General features: G+C 44.5%; 2 protein-coding genes across 7 annotated transcripts in view; one reads left to right on the top strand and one right to left on the bottom strand.

Moving 5' to 3' along the window:
- LOC142871489 (small ribosomal subunit protein uS14-like) overlaps window positions 1-18738 on the top strand; it is a 399345-nt gene that overhangs the window by 337054 nt on the left and 43553 nt on the right. The window lies entirely within an intron of this gene.
- The window catches only part of ACIN1 (apoptotic chromatin condensation inducer 1), a 36327-nt gene that overhangs the window by 6087 nt on the left and 11502 nt on the right, over window positions 1-18738 (bottom strand). For 4 of the 6 annotated variants that reach the window (XM_012752599.2, XM_012752601.2, XM_012752602.2 and 1 more), the window contains 6 exons: window positions 17014-17102; window positions 14664-15923; window positions 13958-14176; window positions 12624-12739; window positions 3618-3759; window positions 124-166 (listed from right to left, as the gene is read on the bottom strand). In XM_012752599.2, coding sequence (XP_012608053.2) covers window positions 124-166; window positions 3618-3759; window positions 12624-12739; window positions 13958-14176; window positions 14664-15923; window positions 17014-17102 — 1869 coding nt within the window. The other 2 variants (XM_012752609.3, XM_012752608.3) reach the window with 2 other exon arrangements.

The following is an 18738-nucleotide window of genomic DNA, read 5'->3' as shown; positions in this document are numbered from 1 at the left end:
TGCCAGGCAGAGTGGGCAGGGTGGGAGGGGGTGACCCAAGAATGTCACTGAGAATGAGAATTTCTCAATGAATGCTATTTTTTGGTATTCCAGACCTTTATCAGGGACTTGGGGCTGACTTACAGACAACGGAGATCTTCCTCTTGAATGATTTGGGCAGCAAGCTCTGTATAGAGAAGAAAAGGGGGGGGGGGAAGAGAAAGAGAGACACCCCACAGAGAGGGGGGAAGGAGGTTAGATGGGGTAGTCTTAGTATAGGCTCCAAAGACATAGACAGAGAGACAGAGAGAGAGAGAGAGAGAGAGGTAGAGAGACACAGAGACAGACAGAGACCAAAACAGAAGCGGCAAACGGCAAAAACGAAGCAGAATCAATGCAAGTTAGAGGAAAAAAATAAAACCAAACATCACAGTAGGGGAAAGTCATCTAGTCCACACCACACCTATGTATTAGCTTTACCAGAAATAAGCTGGAAGAGGAATTCGGTGGCCCCCCAGCCCTGGTGATTATGCCCTCTTCTATTATCACTATGGGTTGAGAGGACACCAAGCCCAACAAGCTGTGCCCAGAACTCAGTTCATTTAGTCCTCCTAGGTCCTTCCTTGCTAACTCGAGGAAAACAAGAGGAAGCAAGGAAAATGAACTTTGGATGACAACTTCAACAAGGCAACTTTCCTCCCTTCCTCAATGTCCAGCCTGATGCTCACTGACAATGCCTTTGAAATGCTTGGACAGCAGACGGTCATTTCCAGATTGCCCAGACCCCCACCACAGTGTGGAAAAGGGTAGCACCAGATCCACTGGAGATGAGGCTCCTGAGCCAAGTGCCAGCAGAAAGAACTTAAAGGTATCTTTCTGGTAAAGGAAGGTTTTTATGGAGGGCAGACCATCCCCAGGGAGATTCTCAGACTTTCCAACCACCAACTGTAGCTCCTGTAGAGCCTTACTGTTTGCTCTCCAACCAGGGCTCGAGCCTTAGGGGCTCTGCCAAGGACTGGAAGACAGCTTTGGGGGGCAAGTTTCTGCCTAGTCAGTCAGAGAAAGACTATGGAGAGGCCACAAAAAAGGGGGGGGGGAGAAGAGAGATAAAAGGGGGACAGAGCATTTTTAGATGTAGGTGCTTATTTCTGGAAAAACTAAGACCACCCTACCACCCTTCTAAAGGGTAGGGCAGAACCCTCTTGATGAAATCCCTTTTCCCCATCCACCCCCCAGCCCCGTTTGTGTCGTCTAACCAAGTCTCCTTGGTCTCTGTTAAGGGCCAGCCTGACCCCTAGCCAGGCCGCTCTTGATGGGTAAGTTAGTGAGAAAAAAAAAAAAGGTCTTAATTAAAACAGGAAAAACATGAACCAAATAAATAAATAAATTCAATAAAGAAATCAGAAAAATAAAGATAAGGAAAAAAAATTAAAATAAAAGATTAAAACAAGAGGAAGAAAATAAAGAAGAAAATAAACTAGGAATATGACAAATGTTCCAGGTACCATCTCACACCTGGGATCTTCAGTTCAGCCAATCGCACCTCACTGTGTACTGTATCTAGTCAACCGCCGGTCCAATCAGAATGAGCCCTCCCTGCTAGGCGCTGTGCAATTGGTGGGGGGTTGGGTTGGCAAAAAAGGTGGGCGCACGGCGTGGTAGTCAGCACGGCACTGCCAGAGTCCTCCCAGGGGCGCAGGGGGGGCGGGAGGGAAACGTGTGGGGGGACGCTGCCCAGTTTCCATGATGTCAAGACAGTTCACTGGCGGTGACCAGGCTCAGCGAGGGGTAGAGGGGGGAAAAGGGGCAGAGACATCAGTCCTGGCCCTGTAGGGGCATCATCTTGCAGTCCCTGATGAGATGGCCTCTGAGTAGCAGGAATGATCCTTGCCTTTTATCGTGAGAGGCAGACAGGACCTTATGTCCAGCAGTGGCAAGCTGTAGCAATAACACCACCCAATACTTGGATCCAGGTGATGACTCCAGAGTCCCTTTCTCCTCTGCCTGTAACTGAGGAGGGGGTCCTCTCACTGAGTAGGATCATGGAGCCTCCGATGAAAGTAGCCTGGGGGTAGTAGGTGAATATCCCCAGGACCTGGAGACACTCAGCAGCAAGGTCAGAATGCTTTTCTTCTTAGAGTTGTGGGTGGCATCTCCTCAGGGACTCCAGCTGAGACAGTGGTTCCAGTCAGGTAGATGAATGAGTCCCTGCCTCCAGGGATGGAGGAGAAGTTGGAGCAACCAACATGCTGCCCTTCACCATGGACAACAGGGACCAAAGGAAAGTCCATCTGATGAGCAAGTGGTGATACATGGGCTGGGCTGTCATCAGCATTAAATCCCTGGGGCTCAGACCCTAGACTCCTCTGCAGGTTCCTAGTCGTCACAGCTTAAGCAGAGGGCCCCACTCAGTGTTTTACAGCATGGCACTGTGATCACAAACATTGACTTTTTAGGAGGTCTTGGCGCCCTAGATGGGGATCCCAACAGTCTGTAGCAAACAAGGCAACCCACAGTCCTCAAAAGGGCAAGGGCATGTGGGCAGACGCCCCAGCACTGGCACAAGCTCTTCTTGGGGTGTCCCAAGTAGGGAGATGATGCAAGTCCACCCCTTTCCAAATGCTTTTTGCTTTTTCAATATAAGTCTCTCCAGAACAGTGCTCTTCTTGGCCCCCTGATGTAAGCAAGACAGGGAGGCAGAAGGGGGCCCATCACAGGAGCCCATATACATGCCCCCCTCTGGCCAAGACACCTGGATAGCAGACTTGGCTCTGATTGGGCAGCTCAGTAGCAGCGGGTGGGTCCAGAGGAAGAGGCGGCATCAGCGATTGGCCAGTTGGGCAGGGTTATATTTTACGGGCGGATTACCGTACATGAGGTACTTGGACAAAGTTTTACGGGGAAGAAGGACCTTGTAATAAATAATATTCTGCACATCAAATCACTTTCACCGGCCCCCACCCCCGCAACACACACCAGAGAAAGGCTACACACACAACAGTCCCTCCCACCCTGTTACCCCACTCCCAAACCCAGCTACTTCTTTATCACTTTAAGAGCCAAGAAGACTTCGCTGGCTCTGATGGGGGGAGCCCATTGAATTGGGTGCAGGACACAGATAATAGAAGGGGCCTTCTGGAACACCACAAGTGCTGGCTTCTAAGTAGCTACGACTCTACAATGAGACCACTGGGGGGCAGATGAGGAACAAAAATTCCTCAGCATGGCTGGTTCCGTGAGAACGACCAAAGCCCACTAGATGGCGTTAGGCTCCATCAGGCCTTCAAAAAGGAGGGAAAGCTAAAGTTACCATGGGGAGAAGCTTGGGATGATAGCAGGAAAAACTGCACCTGGGTCTTAGATAAAGGGCCATTATCCCAGTTAGTTACAAACTTCTAGGAGTCTGGACTGCACTACTTCCCCAACAAGGAAAGAACAAATGAACCCTGTTCCCATCACAAGGGGTCTCCCTTGCTAAACCAGCGAATTCTCTCTTGGCCCTATCCTGATCTAAGAAGGCCCTGCCTCATCCCTTTTTTAAGTTATCCCATTGTGTAAGAGGGATCACCAGAGCGGTCTACTCTTTCCCCTAAGTCTGCTTCTGCCCACCCACCCCAACAGGTGGCTTGGATGTTTACCTCTTTCTTCTCCTCATCTTCAGCACTGCCCTCTGGGCGCTCATCGTTGCTGACTTGGTCTGCAATAGGCATGGGAGGCTCTGGAACATCATTTTCAGGTCTGTTTTCACTTGTGTCCATGGTCACTTCCTCCTTCTCCTCACTGACAGAATTCGGAAAGGTTGGGAGGGAAAGGCAGGGAAGAACCAAGGGGAAGAGAGAGCAAGACGTTAGCTTTTGGGCCAGGAACCCCCATGCCTCATCACTTGGGTGACATTGCGAGGGATGCTTTTCAGATAAGACTAGAGACCTAGCCCCCAAGGGAAAAGTGGGAAACCATTTTCCTTGGGGAAAGAGCATGGCTTATAGCAACCATATCCACCCACTGCCCAGATGGGATAAAGCTGTTATGTGTGGGGTTAGGACTCCACCTATTTTTAGTCAGTAACTCACCAGAGTACTCTTATATGAAAGGAGAAACACCCTCCCTCTGGAAATGTCCCTCAAAAGTGACTATGTTTGCCTACAACCCTGTGGCCTCCCTATCCCCTGGCCAGAGGCACCTTTATGTAGCAAAAGTGCATGAGAAACTAAGGGAAGCCCCAGTCCTTAAAAGACAAGAATAGCCATGGCTGTGGCAAATGATCCGACCTGTGTTTAATCAACTGCTTAATAAGTAAAGGCCTGCTGGCCCACAGGATCTGGAGACACCAGGAACGGAGAAAATGGTGGGGGTGGGGGCTGCAGGCAGAAAGTAGGGCTGGTGAAGGTTCAAGCTTCAACAAGGACCCTCTCTAATCCAAAAGGAAAAACTAAAACTACTGAAGAGAATATGAACACTCAGAGAAGAATCAGGCCGCTTTTACCTGCTCAGAGGTGTAGGAACTGTTCTTACATTCAGCTTTCACCCAGTCTCTCCCACTCCCTCATTCCAACTTCCAAGAGATAAAGACAGCAGGCCTCCCAGTCAGGACACACCCTCCCCCACACCAGGCAGCTTCCCCCCACAAACACTGAACCCACTCCCCCACTCTTAATCACACATTTCAGGCAAAGAACCCCAGAGATTCACTTTAGATAAACTATCTTCCCACCTTCGTTTTGTCTTCATCCCCAACTTCTATCTCAAATCTCACCCCCTCTACCACCCAAACACTGGGCAAAAAAATCAAATCAAGACGAGAGGCCTAAGTCTTATGAGAGGGGAAAGCAAGCCTTCCCAGGCTGATCACCACCAGAAAACTCAGCATTCCCAACAGACTGACTGACACTCAGAGGTCAGAAGAACCTCCCTAGAGCAGTCAGGGAGGGATGCATGGGCTAGGGGGAGGGGAAAATCGGAACTGTGCCCCCAGCTAACAGGCCCCCACAGAAACACGCCATGGAACTGCTTAAATCTACAGAAAAGGCTTATCGGAAAAAATACCTTATTTTCCCACACAGAGAGGGCAAGTGGGGCCAATTAGAAATCGGGCAGGAAGGACAAAGGGGGAAAGCAGAATGACTGAAAACAAACCAAAACGAAAGACGGACTGAAAGCCACGGGGAAGAGAAGGAAGATGAGGGGAGCTAGAGTGGTGGGGAAAAGGCATACACGGAAATGTGAAGCTCTCACCCTTCTTTGCTTTCTGATAACATGATTTTTTTTCTCCCCCTGGAAGTGCTGTTTATCCCTTTCTGGAATGGAAGAAATAATAAAAACCAAACAAAAAAAATCCTAAAAATTTTTAAAAACCACCTTCCTTGTCCCAAGATCCCATCACCTCCTCCCCAGCCACCCGATCCAGAGAGAGAAAATCGAGATGCAGCAACTGGGGATCCAAAAAATGGTAAATGGAAGGGGAGGTGGTGGTGGTGCGGGGAGGCTAACATAGATCTGGCTTTTAAGAGATAAGCGTTAAGTCCTCACGGCAAACCCCGAGTTCGGCTGGATTGGTCTCTCTGGAGAAGGAGGAGGAAGAGGGCCAGGCTGTTGGTAGTGGCTGGCTCTATTGTATTGGCGGAGCGGCAGCGATCAGCCGGAGACATGCAGGGGAGCCATCTTGCCACTTACCCAGCAGCCCGTGTGTGCGGATGGGGGAGGGCCCTGCTGCAGCAGGGGAGGGGAAAGAAAAGAGGGAGGGAGCTTAGCGAGCAACGTTCTTATCCTCTGGCAGGCCACAGGGAGCTGACTGCTGGCTCTAGAGGCCTGGCCTTCTTTTCTCAGGTTACAACAGCTACAGAGGCCTAACCCCACAGGGCAATCATGCTCCCTCTGTCTTCCCCGGGGGCAGGGGAGGGGGCTATGTGGATGACATGCAAAGTTACAGCTGTTTGATTCCAGAGACTAGAAGGCAGGCAAATAGCAGACTTGGGAGTGAAAAAAGATTAAAGAAGAAAGATAAAGCCAAAGTTGAAAAATGATTAAAGAAGAAAGATAATCAAAGCCTCCATTCCTCTCATAGAAAGGAGGGGCATAAGCAGTTTTATGTGCCCACCACCCTGTACCCAGGAAGCCAGGCATGGAACACTGATTGAAACCACATCAGCCAGTCAGATGCTCAAGGTGGGGAGGTGGGATGGGAACTGTTACTATCAAATCACCATAGTATCTGGCTGCTCGCCCCAGGCAAAGAGCACAGGTTACTACACCAACCTGTCTTTTTCCAGGGATGGTAGAGTTAAGTGGATAAACAAGTAGAGTTCTTTTTTGAATTACCCATGGGTGGAGGGTGGGTGTCTCTGAAGAGATGACAGACAACTTTGTTTCATAGAGTCTTTAATAAGGTCACCCTGCCCCAGGGTCCACAGCAGTCAGAAAGGAAAAGGATAAACAGGGCAAGGGGACCTTGGGTAGCTGAAGCTTGGGCTCCAAGGTGAGAGTTCTGAAGGAGATAAGACAGTAAAGTGAGAGAGCCATTATATGGGGCAAGGGAGAGGGAGATCAGCTGGGCAGAAAGTTATTGGGAACTAAGCAGAAAATATTAATCACGGGCACCTTTACCAGACCAAATGTGAAGTGGGAAACAAACCCTAACAATTCAAAAAGCACTAAGTAGATAACGCAAAATGCTTAATTTGTTGGCTGCCAAGGTTTTCCTTTTATATCCTACTGGGAGTAGAGATTTAACATTAAGACAAGCTTCTGAGACCTTAATCAAAAGCTCAGTATCTCATGTGCAACACTCAAGCTTTTAACTAGGAATGAAAATTTCCCAGTGCTGCTTAAAATCTTAAACTTACATGCCAACCACATGCTAAAGTGGATGTGTTTACATATTACTTTAAATATCCCCTTTCACATAGTGGTCCCTGTCTGCTCAGAATAAGAGCACTCTGGAGTGTCTAATCCTGGCCCTGGACCCACCCTCTTACAAACTGTGTGATACTACTCAAGTTCTTGGTCCTCTCTGGGTTTGTTTCTTTATCTGTAAAGTGGGGACAATAACAATATTCATCTTATGAACACTGTAGTAAGTTGTTAGCTCTTAAGCGTCTGGCTTGGAGGCTGGGCACGGTGGCTCATGCCTGTAATCCTAGCACTCTGGGAGGCCGAGGCGGACGGATTGCTCGAGGTCAGGAGTTTGAAACCAGCCTGAGCAAGAGCAAGACCTGTCTCTACTATACTATTATAAATAGAAAGAAATTAATTGGCCAACTAATATATATATAGAAAAAAAAAAAGAGTCTGGCTTGGATGACACCTCAAGTCAGGATATACATAAAACATGCATATACTCAATAGGCCATTAACTCATTTGATGGACATCTGGAGTTTTTTTTTTTTTTTTTGAGACAGAGTCTCGCTTTGTTGCTCAGGCTAGAGTGAGTGCCGTGGCGTCAGCCTAGCTCACAGCAACCTCAAACTCCTGGGCGCAAGCAATCCTTCTGCCTCAGTCTCCCAAGTAGCTGGGACCACAGGCATGCGCTACCATGCCTGGCTAATTTTTTCTATATATATTAGTTGGCCAATTAATTTCTTTCTATTTTTATAGTAGAGACGGGGTCTCGCTCTTGCTCAGGCTGGTTTCAAACTCCTGACCTCGAGCTATCCACCCATCTCAGCCTCCCAGAGTGCTAGGATTACAGGCGTGAGCCACCGTGCCCGGCCCTGGAGCTTTTTTTGAGTTTCCTCAAAAAGTAGATGGCTCCTTCTCTGATACAAAGCCATTCAGTGATTGACTTGACAGGTTTTCAGCAATACCCTCATGGTCCTATATAACTGTTACTTTACTTGTCCTCTACCTCCACCCTGCAGAATTCCTCAAGGGTACGGACTCCATCCCTTAGCCCAGGGCCTAAAACAAAGAAATGTTCCACAAATATTTCTAAATTAGGGTGTCATTGTGGATACTAAGTGAACACTTACTAAATGCTTGATGACCTAAAAGTTTTCTTCTTGAAATTTTTTTTTGGATAGAGTCCTCACAGAGAATGTTATTCCAAAGAAAATGTTACCTTCAAACATCCTCAAATAAATGTTCCCTGTCCATTCACATTGTCCTAAAACACTCTCAGCTGCTAATATGCTGCTTCAGAAGTAGCTTATTTCAAATATAAAAAAGGGGGGAGGGTCGGGGAAAAAAAGTAGCTTATTTGGAGGAAGAATTTTCTGTTATTGGAAATTGTTTCCTTTTTTTTGAGAATAAGGGCTGGGCACGGTGGTTCATGCCTATAATCCTAGCACTCTGGGAGGCTGAGGCAAGTGGATCGTTTCAGCTCACGAGTTCAAGACCAGCCTGAGCAATAGCAAGACCCATCTCTACTAAATATTGAAAGAAATTACTTGGACAGCTAAAAATACATATAAAAAATTAGCCGGGCATGGTGGCACATGCCTGTAATCCCAGCTACTGGGGAGGCTGAGGCAGGAGGATCACCTGAGCCCAGGAATTTGAGGTTGCTGTGAGTTTGGCTAACGCCATGGCACTCTAGCCTGGGCAACAGAGTGAAACTTTGTCTCAAAAAAAAAAAAAAAAAAAAAAAAAGAATAAGAATTTTACCACATCCTCTTTGGTCTTCTTAAAGACATAGGATGTTTGTGCTTTCTATTTCCCCATGATAAATTCCATGGGATCCAACAATTCCTGATTTTATTTTCAGAAGATTATTAGGAATACTTGAAATTGTTTAAAGAGTAGACTCCATCTACTTGCAAAATCAGTCCCAAAGCCTTGTTAGCTATGTCGGAGCACCACACAGCTTTTCTTTGAAATCCCTTTCTGAAAAAAGGCATCTCCATTCCCCCTTAAGTTCTTGGACAAAAATATTTCTGAAACCTTTGAAAAATCTGTGAAATTGCACAGGGAATAAAGGGTAGTGATAGGGCTGGGCGCGGTGGCTCACGCCTGTAATCCTAGCACTCTGGGAGGCTGAGGCAGACGGATCACTCGAGGTCAGGAGTTCGGAACCAGCCTGAGCAAGAGCGAGACCTCGTCTCTACTATAAATAGAAAGAAATCAATTGGCCAACTAATGTATATAGAAAAAATGAACCGGGCATGGTGACGTATGCCTGTGGTCCCAGCTACTCGGGAGGCTGAGGCAGTAGGATTGCTTGAGTCCAGGAGATTGAGGTTGCTGTGAGCTAGGCTGATGCCACGGCACTCACTCTAGCATGGGCAACAGAGTGAGACTCTGTCTCAAAAAAAAAAAATAAAAAAAGGGTAGTGATAGCTATCCATAATTAAACAGCACACAAAGCATTAGTAGTCCAGAAGAAAAGGATAGAACTACATGGAGACTAAGAACATCACATTACAATTCATTTGTGAATATGAATGAGACCAGAGAAGCAAATGGAAAAGGAAACTCCTACTGGCATGTATGTTTAAATTTTAGTTATTATACATGACTCATGAGGAGATGAAGAACTGATGTGAAAAGTCAATAAATAGCGAGACTTGGTACCTTTAGGAGCACACTAGTTCCAAGACAGCCAGGAACAGTATGATTTGGGGGGTGGGGAGGGTATATCTTTAGATGCCAATTTCTCAGTAAGCAAACTCTATTGGTAACAAATTCTGCTTCTTAAAATTATGCATCATTTGGGATACTGGCATTGTAGGTCCCCTGGGGAATATCAATTACACTGTCATACTGGCTTAAAGAACAGTTTCCTTCCTCCTACACAGGCAAAAGGACAAATATGCATAGTACCAAGAGCCTAAAGTTGCTATTGCCTGCTAGGTTGTATACACAGGAAGGTTGTATTTGAAAAATTCAGGTCTGAATTAATTATAGCTGAATGAATGATACAACTGCCCACACACACAGCTTTTTCTCCTGTAATTTGTTTTTATAATGTGAAAAGAGAGTACCACTATTTTCTGCTATATGAGGACATTTTTCTTATATCCATAGTAGGCAGAAGACAGAATTTTGGAACAGGGCTCAACTGAAACAGGACTGAGGCTCACAAATTCCTGCTCCAAGCAATGAAAAAGACACCTTACCTCATAAATTTAGAATTCTTCAGGCACAGTCAGAATCAGAATGGATTTAACCAAGCACAGCAAAAGTTAGGCAATCTCTTCCAAGTGGTGAGAAGTCCTTGAGGTAGAGTCTAATTTTTTCTTTTTTAACACTTTACTGCTCTGTTTTTAAAAGTCATGTGACTTCTTGTTGAGACAGACAGGAAAATCAAGGTTAAGCCACAAATGGTCTTTTCCATTTAGCGCTGTTGATCCCACTTTTAAAATTGGCCAGGGCTCTAGAGGGCTGTCAGGCTGAACACTAGCACTTCAGAGGCATCAAAGACCAGGAGCAGTGTTGTGCATTAGCTGTAGTAGGGCCTCCAGAAACGTAGGCAAACTGCTCAAAGATTCACTTTACCAAATCCAATGTCAGAATAGCATATGGATTTAGGTCTTTGGGTATGTCTTATTATTAGGCTGTTGAACAGACCATCTAGTAGGCAGGTAGAAGGAAAGCAGTAAGAGGGATATGTGTGAGCTATTCCTGAGTGCAGACTGTGTTTCTCTTCTACAGACTGCTGGACTGAAGCTTGCCTAGACAACAACAGACAATCTTAGTATTTGCCCAAGGTGCCCCACATGCCTATCACCTTATCAAAATCAGTGTGACTAGATTATCTGTCATAAAATGAAAATCAAAGCCACCTTAACCTAGGGAGAAAAACCTCCATGACTCTAAGCTTCATTTACCCTGGATTTGCATGGGAAAGTCCAAAAAATAGGTACTTCAAAACAACATAAAATGCCTTTCTGTTTGCTAAGATCTCAAAAACCCACAGAACTTTAAGGCTAGCAAGGAGCTTTTCAGAAAATCACTTGCTTCTCAAAGTGTATAGGAGGCAGTTCCCCATGCCCAATTAGTATCAGGCTGTCAATGCCCACGTCAAAACTGCTATTTTACAAAGGGCAGGCTCCATAGAATGGGGGAAGGCAGGTATTATGTTTGGTTCAGGGATACGGAAGGGAAGATGTCACCCCATTTCCTCATCGATGGTGTAGCTGAGGAATCCTGAACACCTTCCAGAATCCGCTGAGTTTTCACTTTATGGTCCTAGAAGAAAAACCCTTTTCCAAAAGATAATATGCCAATCCCAGAAAGGAAAAACAAAAACTTTCCAAAGGAAATACAGTAAACTTTTGGCTTCCAAACCAAAAATGTAATGGCCACAAGATGGCAGCAGAGGCAAGAATATTAGAATGGACAGTAGCAAGGGTATATCCAAGGCAAAAGCTCTATATAAGGAGTATAAAACTATCATTAAAGTCACAAGGAAATGAGATAAATCATGTCACCTGCCCACCACCCTCCAAAAATCAGAGTTAAAAGGCAGTTTAAAGCTCTCAGAACAGCATAAATTATTAGACTATTATATATAGGGAAAAATTATACTGGTAGTATTAGTGTTGAAATGACATAAAAATGAGTATGGAACAACTTTAAGCCAACTGTCTACATAGGACATTCTTCAAAGCAGTTCAGGAATCCTGATGTCTAAAAGCTAAGCATCTTATTCCCACAATACTTCATTTTTTTCATTTCCCATAAGACTCTGGAGCCAGGAATTTTGGTTGAATGGCTTCTTAATTTACAATACCTAGTTCAGAACGAATAAATTACATACTCAATTATGATTTTAACCTGATATAAGAGTATTTTTCCAGCCCGGCGTGGTGGCTCACGCCTATAATCCTAGCACTCTGGGAGGCCGAGTCAGGAGGATTGCTCAAGGTCAAGAGTTCGAAACCAGCCTGAGTAAGAGCGAGACTCTGTCTCTACTAAAAAACAGAAAGAAATTAATTGGCCAACTAAAAATATATAGAAAAAAAAATTAGCCAGGCATGGTGGTGCATGCCTGTAATCCCAGCTACTCGGGAGGCTGAGGTAGGAGGATCACCTGAGCCCAGGAGTTTGAGGTTGCTGTGAGCGAGGCTGACGCCACGGCACTCTAGCCCAGGCCAAAGAATGAGACTGTCTCAAAAAAAAAAAAAAGAGAGTATTTTTCTAGGACTTAATATGAGGATTTAAAAAGTCACATTAATTGTATACAAACTCCTGGAGACTTCACATTTTGTTGTACTGTATGCTGTGAGAACTAACTAGGATAGACTGTAATTAATAAAATGACAGGTAGTAATTCAGGGAAAACGCATGAACTTAAAAACAGCACTCAGCTGTGCCTCTCTTTATAGACTCTCAATACCCTTTATTAAACTGGGTTCCTGGGTAAATATGAGTTGAAGACTGAGGTAAGATACCTTGAGTCAATCCCCTTATACGCTCTTGAGTGTGGAATCAGAAGCCTTTGTTTCCTACACCTCAAAGGAGGTGGCTATTTTGGCTTAGATGATCCCAGATGTGTTTTCCTTAAGTCCTGACCACTTTTCAGACCACCTTGAAAGTTCTGGTGGCAGCTCCCAACATAGCAATTGAAGTCTAGCCTTTGTCTAGATAAAGTTCTGCCTTCAGGTTTTAAAAGGAACCTATGACTGCTTAACCAAAGAACCAAAGGGAGCAAAGAACTATCCCACACCTGTAGTTCCTTGTTATACCCCAGTTGGAACATATCACTTACACAGAATGATGAATCCTTTCCAATTCTGGTAGATGCGAGGTCTGAGTCTCTGAGGTTTGGGGCTGTGTGGCAGCTGGTGGCTCTGCCTCTTCAGCTTCACACTTCTTTGGGCTCCCCTGTCAGGAGACAGCAAAAACAAAAATAGCAAAGTACTTAAATGTGTTTGGTTCCTTTTCTTCAACCTGGAGCTAAAAAAAAGCAGCATAGGACATACACAGCAACCAGCCCCACATGCAGCCCTCTGTATCTTTACATCATTTTAGAACATAAAATGGAATATGGCTTAAAATAGGTACTTTAAGAATTTCTACACCAGTAATTATTTTATTAGAATTCTTTTTTTTTTTTGAGACAGAGTCTCACTCTGTTGCCCCGGCTAGAGTGCCATGGCATCAGCCTAGCTCACAGAAACCTCAAACTCCTGGGCTCAAGCAATCCTTCTGCCTCAGCCTCCTGAGTAGTGGGACTACAGGCATGCACCACCATGCCTGGTTAATTTTTTCTATATATTTTTAGTTGGCCAATTAATTTCTTTCTATTTTTAGTAGAGACCGAGTCTCACTCTTGCTCAGGCTGGTCTTGAACTCCTGACCTTGAGCGATCCTCCTGCCTCGGCCTCCCAGAGTGTTGGGATTACAGGAGTGAGCCACCGCATCAGTCTATAATTCTTTTTTGAGAGAACTTAGAAAAGGTTTCCTTTTTTGGCAGATTAAAGGAAGAACTGACCCTGAGGGCCCTGGAGATAAGAACCCCTCTTCTTGGCCGGGCGCGGTGGCTCACGTCTGTAATCCTAGCACTCTGGGAGGCCAAGGCGGGTGGATTGCTTGGTCAGGAGTTCGAAACCAGCCTGAGCAAGAATGAGACCCGTCTCTACTATAAATAGAAAGAAATTAATTGGCCAACTAATATATATATCTATAGAAAAAATTAGCCGGGCATGGTAGCGCATGCCTGTAGTCCCAGCTACTCAGGAGGCTGAGGCAGAAGGATTGCTTGAGCCCAGGAGATTGAGGTTGCTGTGAGCTAGGCTGACGCCACGGCACTCACTCTACCCTGGGCAGCAAAATGAGACTCTGACTCAAAAAAAAAAAAGAAAAAGAACCCCCCTTCTCAGACTCATGCAGAGTTTCCATGAACAAGGGAGTTAATTGGAAATGAGTTAAGTAGGATTAACAGGTACCCCCAACCCCCTACATTTCTACTGCATCCTGTAACTTTTTACAAGGTTTAAGACTTTTTGAACCAGACTAACTTTTCAGTTGCACAGCTAAGACAAAAGAGAAAATCTTGCTTAATCCTCCAACTCCCTCTAGAGAGAGGTTATAATAGCCTACCCGCTCAGGCTGTAACCTCTGGGTCACATGCTTTTCAGTTGGCTCAGGCTGGCTCAGGCGCCTCATTTGGATAGAGGATGAGGAGATGGAAGTTCTCTCCTTTGGCTCAAGGACCTGAAGTTGTGGCACTGGTGGAGTTGCAACCTCCTGACCAGAAGAGGGGTCTTTGGTTTCAGTATAGCTGGTGCTGCTGTCCCTAGAGACTCCAGGGCTCAGAGACTAAAGAAATGAAATAAAACACATAATAAGGAAAATTACTGTATATGGTATATATTCAGTAGATCACAGAGTTTTCCAACTTCCACTGACCAAATTTAACACTTTGGATCTTTTTGTCCTTGTTTACTCCTGTTTGAATTAGCAATCTCCTTGACTGCTTATTCAACAAATTATTAAGTTCTAATTAGGTGCTGGATCCTGTCCTGAGACACACAAAAAGGCATACCCATAACCCTCATCTAGTGTAGAAGATGAGTAAATGGATTCAACTTTCTCTGGAATCAAAGTGACTAAGAATATAAAAAGACCCCGTTTAGGAAATCAATGAATTGAAAATGAGACTCTGAAATCAGGGGAAAGTCATCAGTGAATTGGGGTTAAAGGAGGCTTTTCCTATTCCTGTCAGAAAACAACAGGTTCTCCTGGGGTTGAAACACACTGGAGTATACACAGAACATTAATGCACCTGGGATTCTCTCACACTCACTTTTCTGCTGTTGCTTGATGCTGAACGAGAACGTGAACGTGATCTGGACTCTGATGTTGATCTGGAGCCCATCTTGGGTCTACCATGAGGGTTGGCATGAGTACATGCCTGGGATACATTTCTCTGCTTAGATCTTGGAGGTGAGTGAGACTGAGAGCCTGAACTGTCAGGAGAGCGAGATCTTGATCTAGAACTGGAGGACGAAGATGAGGAGGACCGGCTAGAAGATGAATTAGCTGACTGTTTCAATCTGTGGCTTGGAAGAAGGGTATGAGAAGTTCTTCTGTCTTCCTTCTGTTCCAAAGATGGTTGTTTCAGAGACTCTTCAGTGATCCCTTTGGCTGGTGCTAATTCAATTTTTAGAGGGAGTGGCTGGGCAGATTTGTCAGACTCAGTTTCAAGACCCTTCTGGGTTGAGTATTCGGCCAGTGTGCTTTTCTGAACTAGAGGCAGGATACTCTCCTCTGGCACTTTCTCTGCTAGAAATTCTGCTTTGGTGTCTGCAGGACTTGACAAAGGAGACAGGCCTCTGACAGATTGGACAGTATGCTGAGATATTAACAGCTCCCTGGTCTCAGTATCTGTATTAGGAGGAGATAACTGAATGAGGACAGGGGGGGCTGGGCCTTCCACGGGCTCTACTTCTTCTTCACTCTGGAGTTGTGTATGAGATGGTGGAGAAGATGCTTCCTTGGTAAGTAAAGGTGGAGGAGTCTCCTCCTCACTGGCAGTTTGCTCTGCTTGTAGCACAAGTGGGGCCTTCTCCAGATCTTCAGTCAATCGAGGAGGGGATGGAGACTTAGATTTTCCCTCCAAGCCTTGTGAAGATTTTATTTCTCTTTCTTCTTCCTTAAGGGGAGAAGCTGTTTTCATCTCTTTCTCCTGCTGCTGTCTGGCCAGATGACTTCTTCTAGCCTCTTCCTGGGATCTTGTAACTCTCCCTCCTCTCTCTAACCCCTCCTGTTCCTGGGATCTTATGGTTTTGGGTCTCTCATCTATTACCTCCTCTGGTTTTGCTTTGTGTATCTCTTCCCCCTCTTCTTCCTTAAACTGTTTCAGGATTGGTGCCTCCCTAGATTTTTGTCCCTCATCTTCTTCCTCCTCCTCTTCTTCATCTTCCTCCTCTTCCTCCTCCTCCTCCTCTTCTTCCTCTGTCTTCAAATTTCGATCTGCTCTAACCCGCAGATTTCTGGAAGGTTTTTCTTGATCCTCTTCTTCCTCAGCAGCCAGGCTGCACTCAGAGAGCTTGGCTGCTCTTGCCTGAAAGAAAAGATACACAATGGCTCCCAATATATCCTTACAATCAACACAGGAGAAAAAGCATCTGATGATATACCCCTAGGAAGGGGAAATTCAATGATACATACTTTCAGCAACAGAAACAGGTGTGACAGTAGACAATCATGACTAATGTGAGCTCTTAGGGGAATCAAACTAGAGTGATCAAAGGGAATACAATAATGAAGCCGCTTCTAGTTTAACTTTTTTAGCTGCAAGTTTTTAAGATAAAATATAAACAGACGGCCGGGCGCTGTGGCTCACGCCTGTAATCCTAGCTCTTGGGAGGCCGAGGCGGGCGGATTGCTCAAGGTCAGGAGTTCAAAACCAGCCTGAGCAAGAGTGAGACCCCGTCTCTACTATAAATAGAAAGAAATTAATTGGCCAACTGATATATATATAAAAAATTAGCCGGGCATGGTGGCACATGCCTGTAGTCCCAGCTACTCGGGAGGCTGAGGCAGGAGGATCGCTTGAGCCCAGGAGTTTGAGGTTGCTGTGAGCTAGGCTGACGCCACGGCACTCACTCTAGCCTGGACAACAAAGCGAAACTCTGTCTCAAAAAAAAAAAAAAAAAAAAAAAAAAATATAAACAGAACATCTAGAAAGTGGGGGGGAGGAACTGACCTAGTATCACGTAATATGATTATTTTTTATAATTTTGGTATATTTTTTTCTTTCTTTTTTCTCATCACTTTTGCATCATCATAATTACACTACCCATAACACTGTTGCACTGTGCTCACTTAATATCTTATCACATACCTTTAAGGTTTTAATTGAATAATTAATTATGTTATATCTTGTCTAATAAGGTGCTTTAAGAATATAGACCACACTTATAACTTTCAAATTTAGGTTTTTTTAAAAAATATATTCACTTAGAAATCTGAAGGCCAGAGCAGATCTTAAAAAAAAAACAAAAACAGAAAGATGATGAAGAGGTGAAACATGACGACTATGAAGAAATCTAGAGAGACGGTAATTGTAAAACAGTCTGAGGAAGAAGAGAAGGAGATTTCCAAAGCATTACTAAAGAGGTGATGGATGCTTTAGGAGGTATCTGCGTTACCTGTCTGACCCTGGATGATCGTCTTTCTCCTTTCCTTGGTTTCTCATCATCAGATTCACCTTTCTCTTCAGAAATAGAGGAGCTTTTTCCTAGCGAATGAAAGAAAATCAAGTCAAATTTATGACATGAGCACTCAATTGATGGCTTTTTAAAATCATGCTAAAATCCAACCAATTATAACATATGAACTCACCACTACATATCTATATACATTTCTTTAATTTCTATGCTGAAGAAAAGACAAAGCCCTAAGAGTCAGGGTCCTACTGATCATTCTTGCTGTGCATATCTAGAATATTTTCAACACTGCAAAGCCAATTCACATATTATAAATAACTCAAGTAAAATAACTTCCTCTTCAAATTTTCTAGCAGGGATGCACAAATACAAAGTGCACTTATTTAAACAAAGTGTTTTCTTACGCTGAGAGAGCGCCGAATCCTAACCACTAGACCACCAGGGAAGATTGTTTTCTTACTCTGAATAAAGCTTAAGACTTCACTGTGTGGCCAAAGGTTCTATGTCCATTCTTTTTGATTGCCTATTGCTATTACTTGCTAATTTTGAAGAAAATGTTATGGTTAAATATACAAGTCAATTTGTACAATTACACACTCAAGAAATAAGTACTTAGGCGTAGTGGCTCACGCCTGTAATCCTAGCACTCTGGGAGGCCGAGGTGGTGGACTGTTTGAGCTCAGAAGTTCGAGACCAGCCTGAGCAAGAGCGAGACCCCATCTCTACTAAAAATAGAAATAAATTAATTGGTCAACTAAAAATATAAAGAAAAAAATTAGCCAGGCATGGTGGCACACACCTTTAGTCCCAACTACTTGAGAGGCTGAGGCAGTAGGATTGCTTAAGCCCAGGAGTTTGAGGTTGCTGTGAGCTAGGCTAACACCATGGCATTTTAGCCCAGGCAACAGAGTAAGACTCTTGTCCCCCCCCCCCTCAAAAAAAAAAGAAAGAAAGAAGTACTTACATTAATGGTTTGTAGGGCCCTAAAGTTCCTAGAAATTACTTTAAGCCAACTGGACAGGACTTCAAAACTGAGTCCTCTCAATTATGTTTTATATACTAGAGCTCAAGGTGAGATTTCTTTTTTCTTGAAAAAAGTTCTATTAAAAGAAAGCTTCAAAACCACCAATCTAGGTCATCCTAAATAATGACTTCATTAAAACTGAACAAGGCTGGGCATGGTGGCTCATACTTATAATCCTAGCACTTTGGGAAGCTGAGGCCAGGAGTTTGAGACCAGCCTGAGCAACACAGTGAAACCCTCATCTCTACAAAAATAGAAAAATTAGCCAGACATGGTGGTCTGCACCTTTAGTCCCAGGTCCTGGGGAGGCTGAACGAGGAGGATTGCTTGAACCAGGAATTTGAGGTAGCAGTGAGCTATGATGACACCACTGCACACTAGCCCAGGCAAGAGAGTGAGACCCTATCTCAAAACAAAACAAAAACCCTCAAAGAAATTTTTACTCACATTCCATGAAGGAAGGTAACTGTGCGTAAATCACCGAAGGAATTTGAGTCTCAGTATCTTGACTGAGAAAAAGGAGGGGCTGCACTGGATAATAGTTCTAAGTTTCCTACCAGCATTAAAATATTACATAGAATACCAATGCAAATATTGACAAGAACCAGTTTAGAACACAGCATAAGATTGTTATATTCCAGATACTTAATCAGCTAGATTGGCCTCAATTTTAGCATAGTACA

The sequence above is a fragment of the Microcebus murinus genome, chromosome 6 (genome assembly GCF_040939455.1).
Source record: "Microcebus murinus isolate Inina chromosome 6, M.murinus_Inina_mat1.0, whole genome shotgun sequence".
Lineage (NCBI taxonomy): Eukaryota > Metazoa > Chordata > Mammalia > Primates > Cheirogaleidae > Microcebus > Microcebus murinus.
This window is presented reverse-complemented; position numbering and strand designations above follow the sequence as displayed.